General features: G+C 39.9%; 2 protein-coding genes across 2 annotated transcripts; one reads left to right on the forward strand and one right to left on the reverse strand.

The window, feature by feature from the left end:
* The first annotated feature begins 2,130 nt into the window (after nt 1–2,130).
* On the forward strand, nt 2,131–11,932 carry faah2b (fatty acid amide hydrolase 2b). The gene is made up of 11 exons (XM_062444345.1): nt 2,131–2,418; nt 4,007–4,089; nt 4,534–4,670; nt 5,137–5,346; nt 6,372–6,491; nt 6,586–6,721; nt 7,905–8,022; nt 8,104–8,223; nt 9,928–10,039; nt 10,245–10,436; nt 10,809–11,932. The coding sequence occupies exons 1-11, from the start codon at nt 2,236–2,238 to the stop codon at nt 10,982–10,984; spliced, it is 1,587 nt and encodes a 528-aa protein (XP_062300329.1). The 5' UTR covers nt 2,131–2,235; the 3' UTR covers nt 10,985–11,932.
* Nucleotides 11,933–12,257: 325 nt separating this feature from the next.
* On the reverse strand, nt 12,258–20,491 carry nelfa (negative elongation factor complex member A). Its single transcript, XM_062444344.1, has 11 exons — nt 20,104–20,491; nt 17,965–18,136; nt 16,765–16,926; nt 16,435–16,524; nt 16,081–16,208; nt 15,843–15,912; nt 15,613–15,713; nt 14,867–14,975; nt 14,404–14,732; nt 14,165–14,264; nt 12,258–13,155 (listed from the first exon to the last, which is right to left on the reverse strand). The coding sequence occupies exons 1-11, from the start codon at nt 20,311–20,313 to the stop codon at nt 12,971–12,973; spliced, it is 1,656 nt and encodes a 551-aa protein (XP_062300328.1). The 5' UTR covers nt 20,314–20,491; the 3' UTR covers nt 12,258–12,970.
* Between the last annotated feature and the right edge of the window lie 1,352 nt (nt 20,492–21,843).

The following is a 21,843-nucleotide window of genomic DNA, read 5'->3' on the forward strand; positions in this document are numbered from 1 at the left end:
TTTTTTTACTTTTCTATTTTTGGCTTCATGCGCCAGTGAGCAACTTTCATGGGAATTAACATTACTCTGCCTCTGATGCTGTATCCAGTTCTCATTATGCATCCACGAAACCACTTCACACACAGGTGAGTTGAAGAGCGAGTCTGGTGTGTTAACTCCACCTTCCCTCTCTGGATCAACCACTGCTGGCTGGACAACATGCTAGTGATTTTACCTTGGGAGTTCCCCACCAACACCCAGTTTGTAATACCCATAATACACAAATGCATTTATCAGTAGTCTACAGGCTCAATCACCTTGTGTAAGATCATTCAGCAGTAGATAGTGACTTAACAAACATTTATTTAAATGTGTATGTAGAGTATGGACTCGTGAGCTCAGTGTGTCTGTTCTCTATTTGTTTTTAACAGGACTTTGTCTGTTTTCTATGTGTGCTTGTTGCACTATTGTAAAGCAAAGTAATCATCTTATTGTTGACAGTCACTACATGTGTCAACAAAATCACAGCTTTGTATGTTTACTTAGCCTGTATTTAGAATAAAATCCTTTGAAAACAGGCATACATGGATTACTGGCTTTCAATAGAAGACACAGATATGTTTTCAGTGTGAAGTTGTTGTCATGTGGTTAAATAATAATAAACAAGTTCTAATTGTCAATACATTTTCTCTTTAAGTGACAGCTGTTTACTGTTTGTTTGGTGTCAATTACACACGAATGAACTCTATATGTGTTCCGGCCATGATTTTCAAAATAAAGTGTGCATTGCTGTTTCAGTTTAAAACTTTTCACTCTTCGCTTTTTAGTGTTGTGCAATTTACTGAAAATTAGTCATTAGTTACAGTTACTTCTCTCAAAAGTAACTCAGTGATTTAAGAGATTACTACAAGTGGTCTCCTTTTTTAAAGGACAGGTTCATTATTGTTCTGTCTGTTTTAAGATATAGTCAGGTGCCCAAATGAATATTGACACATTTTTCTTGCTGTAATCATTCTTCCTGTTCATACTGACCATGAGAAGATCCCTTCATAATGTACTTACAATGTAAGTGATGGAGGACAAAATCCACACGTTTATTTGAAGAATATGAAGCTTCTGCCATCCAAATGAGTCAAATCAAGTATATACCTTTAATTGTCTTTTTAGTGCCAAAAGTCCCTCTTTTTGTTACTATACTTCCACCACAGCTCAGCAGGGAAAAACAAAGAGGGAATTTGATGCTAAAAGACTGTAAATGTGTCAAATATCCACTTGATATGACACACTGTGGTGTTTGGCCCCAATCACATTTGATGAGGATCTTTTAACAGCCAGCATACATCTATAGACGTAGATTTATAGATGTACATTTGTGCAGTGATACAGTATGTTATATAACATGATGCTGTGGTGAGTAAATAGTTCAGTTTGTTTGGGTTTATTTCAGCTCAGCAACAGCAGCTGGTGCAGAAGCGGAAATGTCTCCTCCCCGATGGCAGAGGAGTAAACAGTTCATGGTTTGGGTGTGAAATGATGAAAGTGAAGATGACATTCAACCCTCTGCAAACATTGTTACTGATGGATGTGGAGCAGCTGGATGCTGGTGATGTGATGGGCAGTTTTCACCACCCACTAAACGACACCCGACTGTTGTTTTAAGACAGACATAAAAAATTGTGAATATAAGCTTTAACTCTTACATACTGTCAATATTCTGACTTCTAGCAGTATCCCCTCCATATTAGTCTCTCTGAACCACAAATCATTCACAGATGAATGGGGGACTAATTCTAAATGAAGCTTTTGCAGAGCAGAGAGTGTATTTTTACATTTTTACACTTGTTTATAAAGAAAAAAAACACAATCACACTTCTATAATGGTCCTATAAAACAGAAGATTTCAATTGATATATTTTTGAAAGAACATTATGAAAACATGTTTGTGCAGCTGATTTAATTTAAGACATGTCCATTTATTCTGGGTCACATCAGGAGAGGTATTATGATTTAAAATTTAAAAGAACTGCTCTCAAATGTAAAACTGGGTCAGATTTGACTCTGAACAGTATGTAAGGGGTTAAGCCGAGCACACAACCATCAGACCTGAGTCACTTCAGCTCTCTTCACGGTTTTATTCTGAAGGCACCATAAGCTCAGTGAGCTCTGCTGTCTTGACGCAGCGGCTCATATCTCCTCCAGCCGGTAGACGCACCGTGTTGGCCCGCTGACCCTCCGTCCTCTCACCGCGGTGGAAACATGGCACTGAGCCGCCTGGAAAGAGCTCAGATATGGCTGCTAAAGGCGGTGATGGGAGTCTTCTTCACGCTGTTTCGGTTCCTGTCGTCTCGTAAACCCGACGGTAGGAGGCTGCCCCCCGTCAGCAACCCGCTGCTGGCTGTGTCAGCGACGCAGCTCGCCAGGAAGATCCGGCGGAGAGAGGTGTGTGTCGGTCAGAGCAACTCACAACCCCGCCTGACAACAGACAGACGGGTTGCAGCTGGTTTCATTAGCTTCAATCTAATAATCACATATTACCTAATGCAAGTATTAGAGCGTAGAATACAATTAGACCAGCATATGGTAGCTGGTAGTCTTTTATTGTATATTTATTGTTGTGATTTTATCTTTTTATATGTTTTTTTCTCTTTACATTTCAATTATAAAAACCTGTGGTCCACTCTTTACAGCAGGGGGTCTCAGAGTAAGGTCCGGGGACCCCCAGGAGTCCTTGAGGGGGCTCCAGGGGGAAAGAGGAATAACCTAATTTACTTTCACTATGACATATGATTATTTTGGTCATGGGTTTCATACATTTTCTGTTATAAGACACAAAAATGTGAACCAGTGGGGGGCCCTGAGACACAATTTTATCAAATGGGGGGGTCTGTGTTCTAATTTGGGTCAGTTTAGGGGCAGAAACTTTGACAACCATTGCTCTACAGCTCTTTTCCCTGCAGTTTTATGGTTGTTTCCAAGTCCATACAGCGGCTTGTGGACTTAAACAACCATAAAACTGTATCACCTTTGGAATAACTTCTCACTCAGTAATTTGCCTTATTACACATAAACCTAAACAGGATGAAATATAGGTGCAGCCTTTTGTAAAGCCGCTAAGCCGCCTGTCAGACAGGTATGGGGTTGGTCTGTGTGTAGGTGTTGTAGATGCTTTATATTGTAAGACATATACAGGATATTGGTGGGGGAGGGGAATCACCATTAAAACACTACAACTTAATAATGTAAACTTAGCTATTTTATTAGATTGCAGTATACTGTGCAGAAGTTAATACACTATTTACAGCTGCTCACATGTGAATATATTTGTGTTTTCTATGATAGTAAACTGACTGATTGAAAATTTCCGCTTTCCGAGGATGTCACATTGGATTTTTAATTTAGTTATTTTCTGACATATTAGACTAAATGATTGACAGAAAAAGTTATGAGCAACTATTTTGATAATTTAATAGTTTCTCAAGAAAAAAATTCACAATTTTTCTACTCTGTCTGTCAAATTTGAGGATTTGCTTCTGTAAACCTATCATATCGACTTTTGTTGGAACAAAACAAGCTCACCTTAGACCTACTGACATTTTATCAAATATACTATTTAATGATTAATCCATCATGAAAATATGTGGCAGCCCAATTTTTACACCCTGTCCACACCCTGTACTTTTTTGTTTTTTTGGTAGTGGAACATAAAAAGTTAAAATACATCAATATGCTATTACTGGTTTAAAGTATATGTGTATATTTTTGTTTGTTTGCATTAGACTCTTATCTAGTCATATTACAACACTGGTTTGAAGCTGTAATCTGATCTGTGGGAACCTTTTGTACTTTCTCCAATCCCCTCCCCCCTTTTAAAGTCATGTCAGTCTCAGATGTCATTTGCAGGAATGCAACATGACACCAAAAAACAAAAAAGGTTCAGAATTGTTCCAGTTTTGGCAGATCGACTTGTTGGTTTGGTGTTTTTTTTTTTTGGGTCATGTGTGTGATTTTTAAATGTGCTTTTCTGCAGGTGTCCAGTGTGGAGGTGGTGCAGGCTTACATTGACAGGATCCAGGAAGTCAACCCTTTACTGAACGCTATGGTTAAAGACAGGCAAGAATCGTTCCTGCTCATCTGATTCTTTGCTCCAGTGTGCAACAGGAGCACAATATAATTTTACTGCTTTTATATTGTTTTTATTGGTTGCATTGGTCTTAAAGTATTAAAAGTAGTATTAAACTATGTCGGGAGATGATGAGCCCAAGAAAAATTTCTCTAAAGGGACAATAAAGTCTTAGTAAAGTGTGTCCAAATTCTTCACTGGTACTCTAATTATTTAAATGATTTTATCTGTAATTTCTCTTTTATTTTTGTCTTCCTGTACCATCAAATGTAAAAAAAATCTGAAATTCGTATCATGTGTCTTAAATAAGAGTTATAGAACGCAACATATTACAAATTCTGGCATTCACAAGCTGTAATTATTGATGTAAAATTTTAATATCAAGCCTTGTGTAGCAGAATTTGGTCAATAAATGTATTTTTCTGTCTATCCAGGTTTGCTGCTGCTCTCCAAGAGGCGGCTCAGGTTGACAAGCTGATTGAAGAGGAAACTGGAGGAGAGGAGGTCTTGGAGGACCGACTGCCTTTACTAGGAGTCCCTCTTTCTGTCAAAGAGGCCTTTGCCCTGCAGGGTAACTTCTTGTAATCTAATATCCAGTTGGCCACATGAAACCAGCAGGCAGTTTCCTCTTCTTACACACATCGTATCATTTGAAACCGTTCATCTAGCCGCTCCCTCTCACTGTTTACACACAGCAGCATCCACAGTTCAAACATACTACCGGCCACAAGTATATATTAGATGTATGTAAGATTCTGAGGCAGCGTTGTTGATCCCGTTACAAAACTCTTGTTATGAAAGCCAGATTCACTTTCAGTCTACTGAGATGAATCCAACCGCAACTTCCGTATTCATGAGTCACTGTTTAGTGGAGAAATGTTTAACTTCCTTCTTGCATCATCGTGACCTCAGGATGACCTGTCTGCTTTGCACAAAGTATAAAAAGACAAAAACATCTGCATTTTCAGCTAAATGTGAATGAAATAATCTGCCAGTCTTGAGCTTTGAGTTTATTTGTCACTGTTTCTTTGGGTCAGGCATGCCTTACACAACGGGTGTGGTGTCAAGGCGAGGAGTTACGGCCACTGTGGACTCTCCAGCTGTGGCCCTGCTGAAGAGAGCGGGCGCCATCCCGCTGGGTGTCACCAACACCAGTGAGCTGTGCATGTGGCTTGAATCACACAACCATCTGTATGGCATCACCAACAACCCGTACGACTTGGAGAGGATACCAGGAGGAAGTTCAGGTCAGCAACTGTCGCTTGAGTTATTTGTTGGCAAGTTGAAGAATCAAATTTTCTTTTATGGAGGGAAGCGGACGCTGTTGTTGAGTCAATGTCCAGGGTCATGAACCATTCATTCAGAGCAGCTTATTGCTGGAGTCTGTGTCTTTGTTTCCAGGAATAGCTTTGGTTTTACCTCATAATCATATTACAGTACACTGCAGACACACAGAGCTGCTCTGTATGGCTTCAAATTGATTGGAATGAAATAAATATGTTGTGTAAATGAAAAACGTGATTTTAAAAACAAGTAAATCATTGGACTAATTTAAATGCCCAGGATGGAAGAATGGAGGTGTGCTTTTCCCTATTTTTACAAACATTATTGGTTTATATAAACATGAACAAACATAAACAAGATCAGAAAACATTACGCGAATACAATATTGTCTCTCAGCGTCTGACTAGCTGTGTTGGACCTGATTGTTGTGTGAAAGGTTTTTAGCCACACAGCAGATAAACGAGAGGCATCATGAAGTTACCACAAAGGTGAGTCAGAGGAACGTCACATAATAACATAGTTTTGTTCACTGTTTCACAGCTTTATAATTTCTCAGTCTAGTCATTCAACCACTAACTGGTTTGGAAATACCACTGGAGCAATACACATTGGGTGTTTTATTATTTACAGCCTAGTTGCATTATTTCATGATCACTTAAAAAACTTCTATCAATCAATACTTTTTATATAAATGTTCAACATATTGAAAAACATGTAGTCCCTGCAGCATGGAGAGCACATGATTTTCAGGTTTAAACCTGTCTTAAAGCTTAAATCCAGCTAAAAGAGCGACCGAGCAACAGCCCCATTAAGAGGCTTCCTGTTTCCTAGCACAGAGATTATAAATCAGAACTCCAACACTAATGTAATGAATCAAATAAACTAGGCCTATTATTGAAGGTGCTCACTGGAGTTTCTGACCTCTAGTATGACTGGGACGCATAAACTTACCTCATCTATCTCTGTTTATCTGCTCTGCCTGCCTCAGGTGGAGAGGGCAGCATCCTGGGAGGAGCAGGTTCGGTCATCGGTGTGGGGTCAGACATTGGTGGCAGCATCCGTATGCCTTGTTTCTTCAATGGAATATTTGGCCATAAAACCACTCCTGGTGAGAGACACTAAAAGTATAGAAACGTGTTGTTTACATTGTCTGGGTTAACGTATGTGTACAGTGAGAGACTGTAACCGACATGTCTCTGCAGGTGTTGTATCAAATGAGAACCAGTACCCTCCTTGCTCCGGCACACAGGAGGATTACCTCAGCACTGGTCCCATGTGCCGCTACGCCGAGGATCTGGTGCCCATGCTCAAGATCATGGCCGGACAAAATGCTGAAAAGTAAGAGCTCTGCTAGCGTCCATTCATACTGACAGAAATCTTTATTTTTTTTTCTCAAGGAAGCTTTACAGAAGTTGTTCTCTTTGCTTTTGCAGAGGCTTGTTCTTAAACATACGGTTGGGTTTAAAGAATCGATTCACTGATTCAAATCGATCTTCATTTGAATGAGCTGATATCGATTTATAAAATCCTGAGATCGACCTTTGACCATACGCTTTGTCACGTGGATGGGTGAAGCTTTAATTCCGTTAGTCTCGTGTGGCCAACCTTTGGTTCTTCATGCAACGAGATCTGGCTACGTGAGAAACTAATTAACCTAAAAAAAAAACAACAACATGGCAACAGCTGCTCCATTGAAGGCACCGCTAAGACTAAAGATGGATGTCTGGTTGCATTTCTGATTCATTACGGATACAAATACAGATACAATACTGATAATAACTCAAAGTAATAACACACTTTTTTCCAAATGACACGTACCGTCTCTGCACTAAAGAAAGCTCCCGGTTCCATTTTTATCTGGTCACTCAATACTTCACTGACTGTTGAGTCTGTAGAGTTGCACATTGTATGGACTGCTGTAGTGTGTTTGTCATGTTAAATGAGAAGAACATTAATTGAACTGCTTTGGGGTCAATTCTGAATGTAAACATCAATATTTTTAATAATGCACCAGCTTAGACGGCATCTCGTAGCATTTATAGCATTAATTATCTGAGAATCTCTTTCATATTCAGGCAAAATCGGTATTTTAATTGAAATATCTTTCATCAAATATGGCTGTCATCAAAGGAGGTTCACACCCCAAAAAATACCCGTCAAACCTGCACAGTCTTGTTCCTAATTTGTGTCTTCTATGTGGACATGCTGATGTTTTGTTAGCAAATGGTCTTTCTCGGATAAAGTTGAGTGCGACTATGAGTGAGTGTGTGAAGCAAATATGGTATTTAAAAATGTAAATGTCCTCGTTCACTCAGATTATAAAACCTTATCGAGTGAATGCAAAGAACTAAAACCAGAAAGCCAGGAGTTGGGTGCGGTTTGTTTGAGTTGACAAGTGGAATCCACACACACCCTGCCAGTGTTTAAGTTCAAGTTTCTGAGGAGCAGCAAGTTTCAATAAAGGTCTCTATGCATTGATGTTTGTGCGATTTACAGTGTGTGTTTGCACGTGTGCACACAGGCTATCCTTGAACACGAAGGTGGACCTGAAGAAGGTGCGGTTCTTCACCATCCCTGACGATGGCGGGACTCCTCTGACCTCCCCCGTCACCAATGAGCTCAGGGAGATCCAGCGGCAGGTGTGTTGAATCTGAAGTCTGGAAAACTGGACATCTAAGGGATTGTATTAAAATTAAAAATCCTTGTGTGGTGTTTTCCAGGTGGTGCAGCGCCTGGAGGCCGATATCGGCGTGAAGGTTGAAGAGGTGCAATTCCCTGGGCTCCAATACAGCTTCCAGATCTGGGACACCTACATGGCTCTTCCTGACAAAGACGGCAAAGTGAGTCCACCTGACAACCTGATACCGAGCTGCATACCCCTGCATGTCTGTACAGTGCTGTATCAGGTTTCCTTGAAGTAGAATGAAGATGAACAGGAAAGATTAGAGGGAAACAGACTTCAGCTACTTTGACGTTAAGACTCTGACAGGACGACATTAACAGCGAATGAAAGCAGGTTGAGGCCGAGTGGGAGTCACATCGCCTATTGTAGTCTGCAGCCCAGAAATGGTTCACTAATCTGTTGAGTTACAAGGGCACAGCATTACACACACACACACACACACACACACACACACACACACACACACACACACACACACACACACACACACACACACACACACACACACACACACACCATGACTCATGCATATTTTTCGTGTGTAAATATTTAACAGAAATTGTGTATTCAGTTTAAGATAATATTAGGTTTGATACATTTTTTTCCCACATTTACGTATTTGACTCAAGACCATGATTACATAGTTTGGATCACAGACGTGTGACAAAAGTGCAACAAATATTACTTAAAGGACTGGTTTGTAGAATTTAGTGCAGAACAGACTTGGCAGAAATTAAATATATAATTCATATGTATGTTTTGATTAGTTGTAATCACCTGAAAATAAGAATTGTTGTATTTTTGTTACCTTTAGAATGAGCCGTTAATATCTATATAGGGAGCGGGTCCTCTTCCACAGAGACTGCCATGTTGCACTGCCATCTTTCTACAGTACAGGCAAACCAAACACTGACTGTAGACAGGGACCTTTGTGTTTTTTCTGTGTTTTGGGGCCACCGTAGGTTCTCCTAAATGCTTCAAACGGGAAAGGGAGTAGGGGAGGGGAGGGGAGGGGTATTTAGTTGGTTGCAATCTGAAATGTGACCACTAGATGTCACTAAATCTCACATACTGTTCCTAGTTTAAACAACAGATTCAATCACAAATAACTTTTGGCTTATCTGACTAAAATAACACAATTCATTTAAACATAGACATTCAAAACCACTTTAAAATGGCAAAAAGCACAAATTATACAAATAAACCCCTTGGTGACATTAAAAAGATTAACACTGTTACACAGCAAGGCAGTGCTCTGTTCTTTTTAACTTGTTCATGATAGTAACTCTATTTCAACATGATTAACAGTTTGTCAGGAAAATATCAACAACTCTGATATCAGCGTGTGATCAGCGTCGCATCCTTACTCCAAAATGTGCCTCGTGCACAAGTGGGAACAAACCTGCTAAATTATTCCAACAGAAAATAGAAAAAATAAAACAATATTGACTCACAAAAAGCATGAATGGGATGTAGTATATATGAACTGCCTCATGGCTTTTGTACACAATGTCTGCCTCTTGAAAACCTCTTTATTCAAGTTCCTCTCTTTTACCTTTTGTTTCTTTTTGTTGGTTTTATGAATAATATTTCAGGTATTAAATATTGTAGAGCATCAGCTACTACTAGATAACATTTGGAGCTCCGTACAAGTGTGTGTGTGTGTTATTATTCATGACTGACTCACTCGTGCTATAAAAAGCCTGGTGGAGAGATAATAAGGGCACTGACACAGGCGTGATGATGAGCAGCCGACCACATTACTGTGTCTCTTACTGACATATAACACATACACACTCTTGATGTATCTAATGTGACTAACTATTTAATTAAAATGAAAAAAAAACTGTTTGTCCCATAGCTTCCTCAGCCATTTGCCGAGCTGATGGGTGAGCCCGGACGGCCGGAGTGGCCTGTGTGGGAGCTGCTGAAATGGATGGTGGGAAAATCAGATCATACCATGGCTGCTATCGGTAAGAGGCAGGAACTTTTATTTTGGGCTGCAGCTAACAATTATATTCATTACACATCAATCTGGCAGTTTTTACTTTTATTATAATTTATATTAACTTCTCTTCATCAGGGTTTATTTCCATTATTATTATGTCAATACTGTGTCTTATAAAACCTTAAAGTCCTAAAGCTGCAGCTGAACTGGACTGTGTGTGACGTCCTCAGGTCTGGGCATCATGGAAATGTCTCACGGGTCCAAACCTCCCGACCCCTTCGCCATCGAGCAGAAGGAGAAGCTGCAGAAGGAGGTGGAGGAGCTGCTGGGGACTGACGGAGTTCTTCTTTATCCTTCGCACCCCAAAGTGGCGCCCAAACACCACCACCCGCTCTTCAGACCCTTTGACTTCTCCTACACGGGTATGTGATCCTTCATTTCAGATATAAAAATAGTTGCTGATCAATTTTCTGTTGGATTAATCAATTTACTAGTGGTTTCAACTCTAAATATTGCTTTTTTTTTGCTAATTGTGCCATGACCGTAGCTTTCAGTAAAAACATTTAAGTGTCTTTTTTTGGGAATGGGGTTAGAAAACTAAATCTTATACAGAAAATATGTCAGTAATGTATCAATATAATCTTATTTCTGGTGCAGTTTCCCTTCTTTTGCATCAATTTTGACTGTTGAAGCCACTTTCATAGGAGAAAATGTTTCCTAATTATAAATATAGATAGATAAACGCTCCACTTTTTTAGAGCGGCCTAGTCTCACCTTTTTGTTTTTATCTGAAGGTATATTCAACACCCTCGGGCTGCCGGCCACTCAGTGCCCTCTGGGTCTGAGTGACGAGGGTCTGCCACTGGGCGTGCAGGTCGTGGCCGGGAAGATGCATGACCGTCTGCCTCTTGCTGTGGCTCTCTACTTAGAAGAGGCGTTTGGAGGCTGGAGGGACCCCGGAGCCAACTAAACACCCCCCCCCCCCCCGCACACATGCTCACACCCCGCTAAAACAGCCATTACCAAAACTCCAGACTGGAGCAGGTCGGATCAGAGTTGGTGGTACACTGTAATTGCCTCGATGTGTAGTTCATGGACACCAAGAGATGCAATCAGCACGTTGAATGTTTAGGTGGGAAAAGGTTGATCTTTGCACTGAGGAATCAGTCATCTCACTTAATGTTATAACTTTTATCATTTATCCTGTTTAGGGACTGTTATCTCATGAGCACGAGCTTTAAAAAATAATTGATTTTATATTAGTGGTGATATCTTTAATCAAACATTCACATTATCACATAAAAAAAGAAGTTTTTTTTGTGATGCAGTGTGTTTGACCAGGACTCTGGTCCTGTGTGTAGTGTGAAATAGCAGCTATCTTTCCATTATAAAACATGGAAAAACCTCATGTAGCTACTTTTTCTTCTATTTTATGCAGCTATACAGTTACGTCGTGTGTATATTTAACTCTTAAAAAGGTCAGTTCATGACAGGCTCAAGGTTTCAAAAAACACCTGCACACCTACAACTAGTGTTACTTCGAATAATTAAACATGTGCTCAGGTTCAGGATGCTGACGACACCCGACTCCATTTACATTAAAGAAACAAAGCTGTAACTGGTGCAACCAATCAAGGGAGACGACAATCAAGCTGAATGAAATGTGAACACCTGTGCTGCTGGTGTGTAATACATGTGTAGGTGCTTTTTAATTAATTAGTAAAGCTGACAGTGGATAATGAAACACAAAAAGGAAAATTAAGACTTCCTTGACATCAACATAAGTCAAAATATTTCCAGTACTGACCAGAAAACCCCTCTCCTGTGTGATAATGTGAATGTTTGCAGTTAATCGACTGTGGTGCCTGTTTTATGCTGCAACTCATTTGTTTCAGATAATAAAAAATTAAAAAAATGGTCTGAATCTTTTAAAGCTCATCTCTTCTTTTTTTTAACTAACACAGTTGAGTTCAGTCTGGTTGAAATTAAACCAGGCAGATCTTGAACAGTTATCGCACCCAAGCGGTCTGGATCTGCTCAGACTAATTCAGGAGCAGTTTAAGTTTATGGTGGGAGCGTAATCTGACAGTTTGACCCCAACTACAAGGTGTGCTTTGCATGCTGGGATGCAAAGTCAACAGCTGCTAGCAGTTGAGAGCTGATCTGGACTACAAATGAAGTATGTTGCATTCTGATATTTGGATCTAAAAAAAGAAAAGAGCAACCAGAACAAATGAAAAAAGATTTGAAAACACCCTTCAGACAGATACAAACGCCCCTGGAGTCTGTCACTTTATTTTCTTCCCTTCTTTTGAAAAAAGGATGAAAAATGATTGAACATCTACCAAGAAGGCTCCAAACAGACCTCGACAGCATTGAGAACTTTATGCACCGCTCGTGGTTGTTTTTTTGTTGGTCACCTTTACGATGACAGTCATTATCGTTCTCCTTTCTTGTCACAAACCATTATTCTGTTCTGAAAAAAGGTAGAAGAAGCGTCACATTCATACAGTAAAATACAGACAAGCTTGTCTTTTCTTCTTTCTAGACACGTTGACATGCTTTTTTTTTTTTGCACTTCAGGAAGTACAAATGTTGAAAAGGTGTCTGCCGTGAGAATCGTTGCTCTGCTCAGACTCTTATAACTCTCTCTCTTTCACCCCTCCTGACCATACCATCATCCAGGAATCAGAGGTGACTTAAAAACAGAAACAATAAAAAGGATAAAGGAAAAAAAAAAAGATACAGAAACATTCTTCAAAGAGTCCTGCATTTTGGCGGTGCAGGAAAAGGGAGGACCTTTCTCTCCTTGACGATATCTCGCCCTCCCGGTGCTTGATTTGGCCCAAAATGTGTTTATGCAAATACTCGTACGTGTGTGTGTAAACATGTTTCTGAAGTGAAGAGATTTTTTTTTCGAATGTGTTGAGCGAGTGGCCCTCGTCCCGTTTGCTTCTCAGGAGGTGTTGGTGATGGGTTTGTATTTCTTGAGGCGGGTCCACTGTCCTGTGGAGTAGTTCATTTCGAAGACTGTGTCCACCAGCATGGTGGTGCTGCCGGTGCCGTCGGCTTTGGGCAGAACTTCCGTGTGCTCGCTCAGTTTGATCTGGATGATGTCCCCCTGCTCCGGGCACGGGTTCTCTGCAGGACAGACGGAGAGAGGCACACTGGTTACTACTGGCAACAAGGTGACGCTAGAAATCATCAGACACTTGACTAAACTCCTCAAAAAAATCCAACTTGTAATGGGTCCATGACACTATTTTTGTCGTTGTTGAGTCATTTACTTATTAACCTCTCTGGAACTCTGCTTCCTCTTTATTACTCATCTCGCTGTGCTTGGATGGAGTCACAAACACTTTTTCTTTGAATGTTTTTGCATTCATCCGGTGCCAAAATGCTGCTTTGCATTGTAAAACTCAAGTATGCATCGTTGACTTTTAGCTCCGATTGGTTTCAGTTCACACAGTCTTTACAAACAGTAGGTGTGAATATATTTAGTTATACAGTGACTGAAAAGTGACACGTTCATTTAACAGTTTTGGATAAAAATCACATTTACTTTCAGAAAATCCTGATTGGTCCGTCTGCTTTCATACAGCAAAACAAACTCCACCTGAGATCTCAGTCTGGATCCAGTTGATTCACCCACAGTTCAGATTTCCACTACATGAACCAAACAGGCAAATAAACCAGTTTGTTTTCATCATACTGAACAGCTGAGGTGTTCTGAATGTTATTTAAACCATTCATTTGCTTTTTATCTTTATATGGACATTTTTATTCTTTTTTTTCTGCTTGTAAAAACCAAGCAAATTTATTTATTTAAGAGTCTCTTATTTGCTTTCTACAATTTAAGCATTTTATGCCTAAGAAGGAATACATTTTCCCTCAATCTTTTCTGTAAAGTATTGTAAGAGGGAGTGTTCTGGAGCCTGCTGGTTAGGACACATGATTGATGATGATTCCTAGTGATTGCCTCTCTCTCAACTGTTGCTTTCCATTAAAAAGGAGTAAAAATGCCCCAGAAATGTGTAAGTGTATTAAATACAGTGACTTGAGTAATTAACTGACTGTATTTTTACAACCCTGCGAGGAATTTGAGCTTTCTTTTTTTTTAGTCAGACTGCTAGACAGATTACTTGCGTACCTCTGGATCCAGCCATGAAGCCCAGGATGAGGGCCTTCTCTGGTCTGGTGACCTTGTTGGCCGTCTTGAACATCTCTTGGGCAGCGTACATCTGGTCTCTCTGAGGAGCAGACACAGCATGCGACAGAAAAATTAAGCTTAAATCAAACAGTAGTTATGAAAGTCTAAATGGACTATTTACTGTCTGAAATATGAACATGTTTCTCAGTCTTGGTCTCGGCTCTCCTCCTCCATCTTACCGTGAGTGAGAGATTCTTTTTGGGCTGTGGCTGTGGTGGTGTCGGGGTCGGGGTCGGTGTGGGAGTCTGAGGTGTGCTGGGAGGTTGGGTGGGGGTCTCTGGTTGGCTGGCGGTGGCGGCTGCCGGGGGCCCGTTGCTTGCGGGGGTGGAGGCTGGCGTGCTGGGGGATGTAGGGGTCGCGGGGTTCGCCGTGGTGCTCGCGTTGTACATCGGCGTCCTCTGTTTGTACTGGCCTGGTAAGGTTGCGGTAGCGCCGGTTCCCGCCGTCGCCGACTCCTCCGGTTGGCGAGCCGACTGCAGCGTGTCACGTCCCGAACCGCCTGCGTTTGCTTTAGAGGAGGTCGAAGGAAAGATAATGTGAGGTTGATTCTCCGCTCACACGAGGGAATTTGTTTTTTTTTTCTTCACCAGTATTAAATACATGTGAGCATCATTCTGAGAAGTGGATGTGATCCTCTCTCACCTGGCTGTGCCTCTGAGCTGGGAATGTAGGAGGAGGAGGGAACCATGCTGGGTGTGGCTGGTAGGTAGCTGGTGGACGGCAGAGGGTTCTCGTTTAACGCCCCGAGTTTCTGAAAGACAAAAAAAACAAAACATTTATTGTGACGGAGACAGAGAAAAACAGATTTAGACAGAGGGAGAAGAGAGAAGGGGGGAAAAGGAGGATTTAAAACAGTTGGTGTATGTAGAGTTTAGAGTGTAGATTAGACTACTGCAATGCTGTTTTTACCACATTACCAAAGCAGTCACTTGGAAAAACTGCAACTTATTGTGCTGCTCGACTTTTAACAAAAACAAGGAAAAATGAGCATATTACTCCAGTTTTAGCTGCACTTCACTGGCTCCAAGTGTCTTTTAGAATTGATTTTAAGATTCTTTTACTTGTTTTTAGCATTTGGGCACAGCTTTAATTATGCTCCAAAATCATGGAAAAGTCTACCAAAAGCTGTAAAGGATGTGAGCTCTGTGAACATTTTTAAACATCTGAAAACATATTTAACCTGGCTTTTAATTAATGTCATTTTAGCTTATTTTACTGGATGTCTTAATTTTTTTTAATTGTCTAATTTTACTAAATCTTTTTTTTTTATTCTGTTTTATTTGCTGTTGTTTTATTGTATTTTTTCTGTAAAGCATCTTGAGCTACATGCCTCGTATTTGTATGAAAGGTGCTTTATAAACAAAGTTTTTTATTATTATTATTATTACCTGTGCAGAGACGAGGCCAGCAGCGTAGTCCGGTGTGGTGTTTTCCACCACTGCTGCTGCTGCTGCTTCTTCTTTGGCTGCTTTCTCTCCAGCTTCCGTTTCTACAGCAGGAGAAGAAACATCATTTGAACCTCAGTAATAATCACAAACTGTCTTAACTCATAAATTCAAGGTTTAATTTTACATTTAAGTTATTTAGATGTCTGATGCAGGGCTGGAAATATAATTACCCAAAGTCTTTCTTCTCCTCTTGGCTTCTCTTCCAGCTCCAACCATATCGAGTTCTGAAATATCTAACAGCTGAAAATAATTTTTTTTAAAACAATCAAATCATGAGACATAAAAAGAGATTATGCAAGAACTGAATGATAAAACAACTATGTAATCAACTCACAAGTGGTAGTAAAAGGAAATTACACACAGTTATATTGAGTAAGAGTAGGCAGGGCTTAGTAAATGTTACAGTACCTTGACCCCCCTCTCCTTGCGCAGGGGCGTCCGTGCGGGGGCGATGGGTGTGCGGTTACTGGGAGGGCTGAACATACTGGGGGCAGTGGGGCTGCGGAATGGGGCCTTGGGAATCCCCTTGAGAGGCGCTGCGATAAACAAAACCAACATTTATACATTTATCAGCAACATGCAAACAAAGTTCATGCTGTCTATCATTTGAAATGTGAGATACTTTGTTGTACTTTTTATCAAAATTACACTTTAAAATGCTTAATCATTAATCTAAGGTGTGGATTTTTAAATTAATACCGTAAGAGCAGAAATACTGTGTCTGTGTGTGTGTGTGTGCGCATTTATTGGTCTTCAACTCACTAGTGGTGTCAATCTTTTTGACCAGGCCTCTCCCTTTGGCATGAAAAGGCACTCCGGCTGTCTTTTTCAGCTGCTGGGCCGTCTCTGTGGCTACAAAAAAAAAATAAAGCTCAGATTTAAAAACACACAACTGCAGCTTCTTGCATTTTAACTTGAACATTAAGATCCAGAGGGAAACCCGGTCACCTCTTTAGTGTAACGAAGGTGTAAACAAACACACTCAAATATATAAATCACATACAATTGTGACAAATAAGACTCAAATATTCCAGCAACAAACCACAAAAGACAGAAACATCCCTGAAGCTTCCAAATAGTGGTGTCACTTACATTTCTGTAGCAGCTCTGCTCTCAGCGTTGCACTCTTGGGCTTTCTCTTCAGTTGGAAATGTTTAACAGGGGGTGTGAGGGGTCCCACCAGAGTGTTCAACGCACTCTTATTCAGGTACTGGCACTCCAGAGGAAGCATGGCAGACGCCTCGCACTCACCCACTGTTGGACGAGAGGATGGGAAACATAAACAATTCGTCACAGGACACAGAAGAACATTTTGATACTTCAGCCAAATGTGTCCAGCTGGTAAAAAAGTTCAGTTTAGTCTGGAAAGGATAAAGTCACCTGCTTTTGTGAATATTCAGGGCGATAAATCAGTGTCCTGCCACATCAAGCAGTCACTGTTTATTCATGTCCAGAGTGAAAACACACATTATGAGGACTTGGATACAGTTCATATAGATATTAGATTGTATCAGCAAAAACCTGAATACAAAACAAACTGCACTAAACATCTGTATAAACACTTCATTCCTAAATCTTCTATACAGATGTTTTCTTGGCTTTCACTTAACTTACAGCTCCGCAGTGAGCTGAGTATGTTTCAGAGATGTCATGAAAATGAAATTCTTACATTAATCATCACTGAGCTACTTTTAGCTTGACTGTGGTGTAAATACAACTGCTTAAATGCATTTAATACATGCAATAAAAACATTTCAATACACAACAAGTCATTTACTCAAACCTCCTTTTACAAACACAACACTAAATGCAAATCCGAATTCAAATATGTGCACATAAAAAAAATAAAATGATGTTGACAGTTACATCACACCTTCTTCCTTCCTTGCTACGAATAATCGCACCTTTGACCGCGCAGATGTGCTCAGACTGTCAACAGACACACTGATGTACTGTGTTTGGAAAAGGAGAAGTTATTCTATGTTGATTACATTATCACACCACCGCACTACTAATACAAGCATCTCATTCATGCTCAGTATTACAAACATGACAACACATTGTTTTGTTTTTGGTGTTGAAGGCAGGGTCAGTTTATTATCATTATGTAACAGAGGATTAATGTGACCCATACCTTAAATTAGTTTAAAAAGTACATATTATAAATACAACTTTTCCAGAGATATTGGCTTACTAACACAGCCAGAGCAGTCATTATATTAGAAATTATGTTTAATTATAGTCACGTTTTGCAGTGGCAGTCAGATGGAGGGGGCCACTACATCCCCTTACCTTTCTCCCTGAGCTCTCCTAGGATGTCTTGAACGTTTGGGTTCTGCTCCTCTAAGTCCAGATTGAGAGAGCCTGTCTCTGGGAAGGACTTAAGGATGTCTGCAACCATCAGCACCCAGGGCTCTGAATCCACCGTAGCCAGCTGGATTATCTCCGACAAGGCCTCCTTCATCTGGTAAGAGGGTGGAGGGGAGAGGGGGGAGAGGCTGTGTTATTGAAACCCCTTAACCCTGCAATGTATCACTGTTTAATCATTATTTTTATTTACTGATTTATTGTTAATGTGTTTTTCTAATTAAAAGTTTAATGAAATGTAAAAAAAATCATGACAAATACCCACCAGAAACCCAGCCCCGTCTTTAATTGGCTTAATTTGAATGCAGGATTTATACTTAAAGGATATGTGCTTTCAATCTAAGTGATGGAGGCCACACAGTCATTTAAACGTTGATCTGAAGCTTATATGGGGCTTCATATCAGGTGGATATTTGCCACATTTACAGTCATTTTGGTATCTAACTCCCTTTTTGTGTTTTCCTGTTGAGCTGTGGTGGAAGTATAGTAACAAGAAGAGGGACTTTCGCACTAAAAAAGAATGAAACATTAAAAGGATATATACTTGATTTAACTCATTTGGACGACTGAAGCTTCATATTAGCTTCAGTCAAACTTTTAAATACATTTTTGCACACAGGGAGGCTTGGGGATTGTTATCCACTATCACTTACATTGTAAGTGCGTTAAGAAGACATGTTCTAATGTTCCTTATGAACAGGAGGAAAAGATTACAGCAAGAAAAAACATGTTTCAATGTTCATTTCATTTCAGCATTCTGACCCCGTCCTTTAATATGTAAAACTTTACTTGTACAGCTTTTTCAAAATTGTAGTCTAGTATAGACTTGAGTAAATGTACTTAGTAATTACTCCACCTCTGATGATAATACCATGGTTCCCACACATTTTTACCATTGAATTTTCAAAACTTTTCCATAACTATTCCATAATATTTTACCCCATTTCCATGACTAAATTTAAGTAGTTTAACAAAGGGTCCACCCCCAAAAATCTTTTTAACAGCGTAGATGTCATTTCCTGCCTTTTAACAGGAGTTTTGACACTTTGATCTCACTAAATGATGGGTACATTTTATAATTACATCCAGAGGAAGCGTTTGGCCCCAGATCACATATTAGGAGATATTAAAAAGCTAAACATAGAAACTGATGATTAGTATAATATTCATATTAAATTAATCTATTGATTTTTGACATGGTAAAAGTGGGGGGGTCCAACTTCATGCAGCCTGTCTTATCTTTAATATCAGATTGGGTCATTCCTAATTCCAAACTTCTCCAAAACTTTCACCTCATTCCAAACCATGTCCAGGCCTGGAAAACAGTTTTTCTAATTACATAACTTTTCCAGCAATTTCATGCCTGTGGGAACTCTGTTGAGTAAATGTACTTAGTAATTACTCCACCTCTGATGATAATACATTTAACTTAAACCATAAAATGTACAGTACTGGTGAAACATGTTTCAGTGTAGTTTTAGGACACACTTGTGAAAAACAGTGAATCAGTCCTTTAATATGTATCCACTGCTGGAAAGACCACTTCACTTAGGAGTAGCAGAGACTGATAAAAGCTAATTACTGAACATTAGAAGCAGCTAAACTAAGTGATATATGTCGGTACCGCCCTCTAGCTCCGAGCTGAGCCCATCCCACAATAAAGTCTGTGCGGGGAACCTCTGGGCTAATATAACACCGCGGAGAGAGAAAAAAAAATTTAAACGCAATTATATGCTGACTAGAGCTGTCGTGTAGCCACCTGACTTTAATGTAAATTAGTAGAGTATCTGTGTTATTTTCAGAGATTAGACGGAGAAATGTGAGCTTGCTGCTTTTTTAACGGTAGCCTAACTGTTCTAACCGTCGCCAGTATTTAAAGATAATCACCGAAAGCAGTCGTTAGTGGTCAGTTAGTGAGGAGCGGTGTTTAACGGGCGTTCTAAAGCACTCCGTTAAGACTGCAGTGTTTTTATTTGAAACTATTTGGTGAGCTCGAGCTGTTTTCTTAGTAGTTTGTGTATTTTTGAATAGCTGCCTCAGGTTAGCACCGATGCTAACACCCACCTCGTCCACGGTCCGCCGGGGGAGATGCAGCATCCCGAGCAGCAGCTTGAGCTTCACCGGCGGCGACAAACTGGAAAAGCACAGCCGTATGTTGTCTATCACGGACACGGTGAGGAGAGAGGCGATGCTCGGTGGCGTCCACAGCTCGTCCGTGGATCCCAGTTTGTTGTGAAGCCACAGGCCGGTGTCGCTGTCCTTCATCGACGCCATCTTGGGAAAAGAAGTGTTTTGAGTTCGGGCATTTTAACAGGCTACCTAAGAAAACAGCAGTCAGGACCCCGCCCACACAGCGGGGCGGGGGCGCATTTATCACCACTGAACCATGACAAACTAGTGCAAAAACAGGTGTATTTAACTCCAAATACCAAAGTTAATATATTATTTTATGTTAAACATCAACTTCAGCAGGGTTGGGAAGGTTACTATGGAAATGTAATATGTTACAGATTACTAGTTACCTTATCTAGAATGTAATAAATAATGTAACTATATCAATGACTTCATCAAAGATATATAGAGCTCAGATAAGTGGGCAACTTCCTCAAATAATAGGTAAATATTTTCAATGGTGGAATGTAACTAAGTGCATTTACTCAAGTACTAAAAGTGCAATTTTCATGTCTGCCTTAAACCAGCAGTCAGGTGTCCATATGAACAATGAAAGAGGTTTCCCCTCACTGTAATCATTCCTCCTGTTCATACTGCCTTCATATGTTCTTTCAATGTAAGTGAGGGAGGACAAAATCCACAGTGTGTCCACATAATCATTTTGTGCAAAAATGCATTTAAAAGTTGATGTGAAGCTCATATGAGGCTTCAGCAGTCTGGATTAATCAAGTGGATATCTGACAAATTTACAGTCTTTTTAGCATAAAATTCCCTCTTTATGTTTCTCTGTTGAGCTGTGGTGTAAGTATAGTAACAAAAAGAGGGACTTTGGCACTAAAAACACTGTAATGCTGAAAGACGAATTTGAGAACACTTCAATTTGTCCAGTCTTTATTGAAATGTGTAGTACATAGCTTCATTTTAAATGTACTCTGAATTAAAGCATAGGTATAACAAACAAATAAAGACAAAATATATCATGACTTTTTTTGTTTGTCAAACTTTTGTTACAGTGTTCCCATCACTCTGTAAAAGTCACCAACTCTAGATCCAGGACTCTGTTGATTACTTAAAAGGTTTGTAAGTAATCAGCAGAGTTTGGGACATCTGTGGGAATTGTTTGCAGTACATTTCAAAACTTAATTTATGTGTATTGCATGATGCAGAAAAACTGTAAATTGTCATTTAATCCCTGAAATAAGCATTCTTATAACCTGAAATTTACATTCTTTTTTGGTAATTGAAAATGTGTTTTAACCTCTGGCAGTTTACTTCTTACCTTTGTTCCAACTTTTTTCTAAAGATTATTCACTGGATTTGAATTGCTTACATTTTAATTAAATCTGGGAGAATAGGGGTGCAAATGTATAAAACGTTTGACTTATTGTATATAAAGATGTTTATGAATCTTTTCATCAAGTATGTATCATATTCACCTTTGACTTAGTTTGGGTTGAATTTTAGGATCAGAAGTCTTGATTGAGTTCCCCCCAAAGTGGGTTAATTTATTCCCACCCGCATTCTGCGATACCCGCTCCAAACTCGGCCTCTGATTGGCTGTCACACTGATATTCACTCATCAAAGCCTAAATGTAACCAATCAGAGGCAGAGTAGGGCGGGTCTTCTCGGAA

Source organism: Scomber scombrus, chromosome 23 (genome assembly GCF_963691925.1).
Source record: "Scomber scombrus chromosome 23, fScoSco1.1, whole genome shotgun sequence".
Lineage (NCBI taxonomy): Eukaryota > Metazoa > Chordata > Actinopteri > Scombriformes > Scombridae > Scomber > Scomber scombrus.

What these genes read in the sequence shown, in the direction of transcription:
- faah2b (XM_062444345.1), top strand. Translation starts at nt 2,236, where the DNA reads ATGGCACTGAGCCGCCTGGAAAGAGCTCAGATATGGCTGCTAAAGGCG. An exon ending in GCCGGACAAAATGCTGAAAA is followed by an intron (nt 6,722 to 7,904) that starts GTAAGAGCTCTG and finishes GTGTGCACACAG; the next exon opens with GCTATCCTTGAACACGAAGG. An exon ending in TCAGGGAGATCCAGCGGCAG is followed by an intron (nt 8,023 to 8,103) that starts GTGTGTTGAATC and finishes GGTGTTTTCCAG; the next exon opens with GTGGTGCAGCGCCTGGAGGC.
- nelfa (XM_062444344.1), bottom strand. Translation starts at nt 20,313, where the DNA reads ATGGCGTCGATGAAGGACAGCGACACCGGCCTGTGGCTTCACAACAAA. An exon ending in AGGAGAGCTCAGGGAGAAAG is followed by an intron (nt 16,927 to 17,964) that starts GTAAGGGGATGT and finishes CTCGTCCAACAG; the next exon opens with TGGGTGAGTGCGAGGCGTCT. An exon ending in CTGGCCTCGTCTCTGCACAG is followed by an intron (nt 14,976 to 15,612) that starts GTAATAATAATA and finishes TTTGTCTTTCAG; the next exon opens with AAACTCGGGGCGTTAAACGA.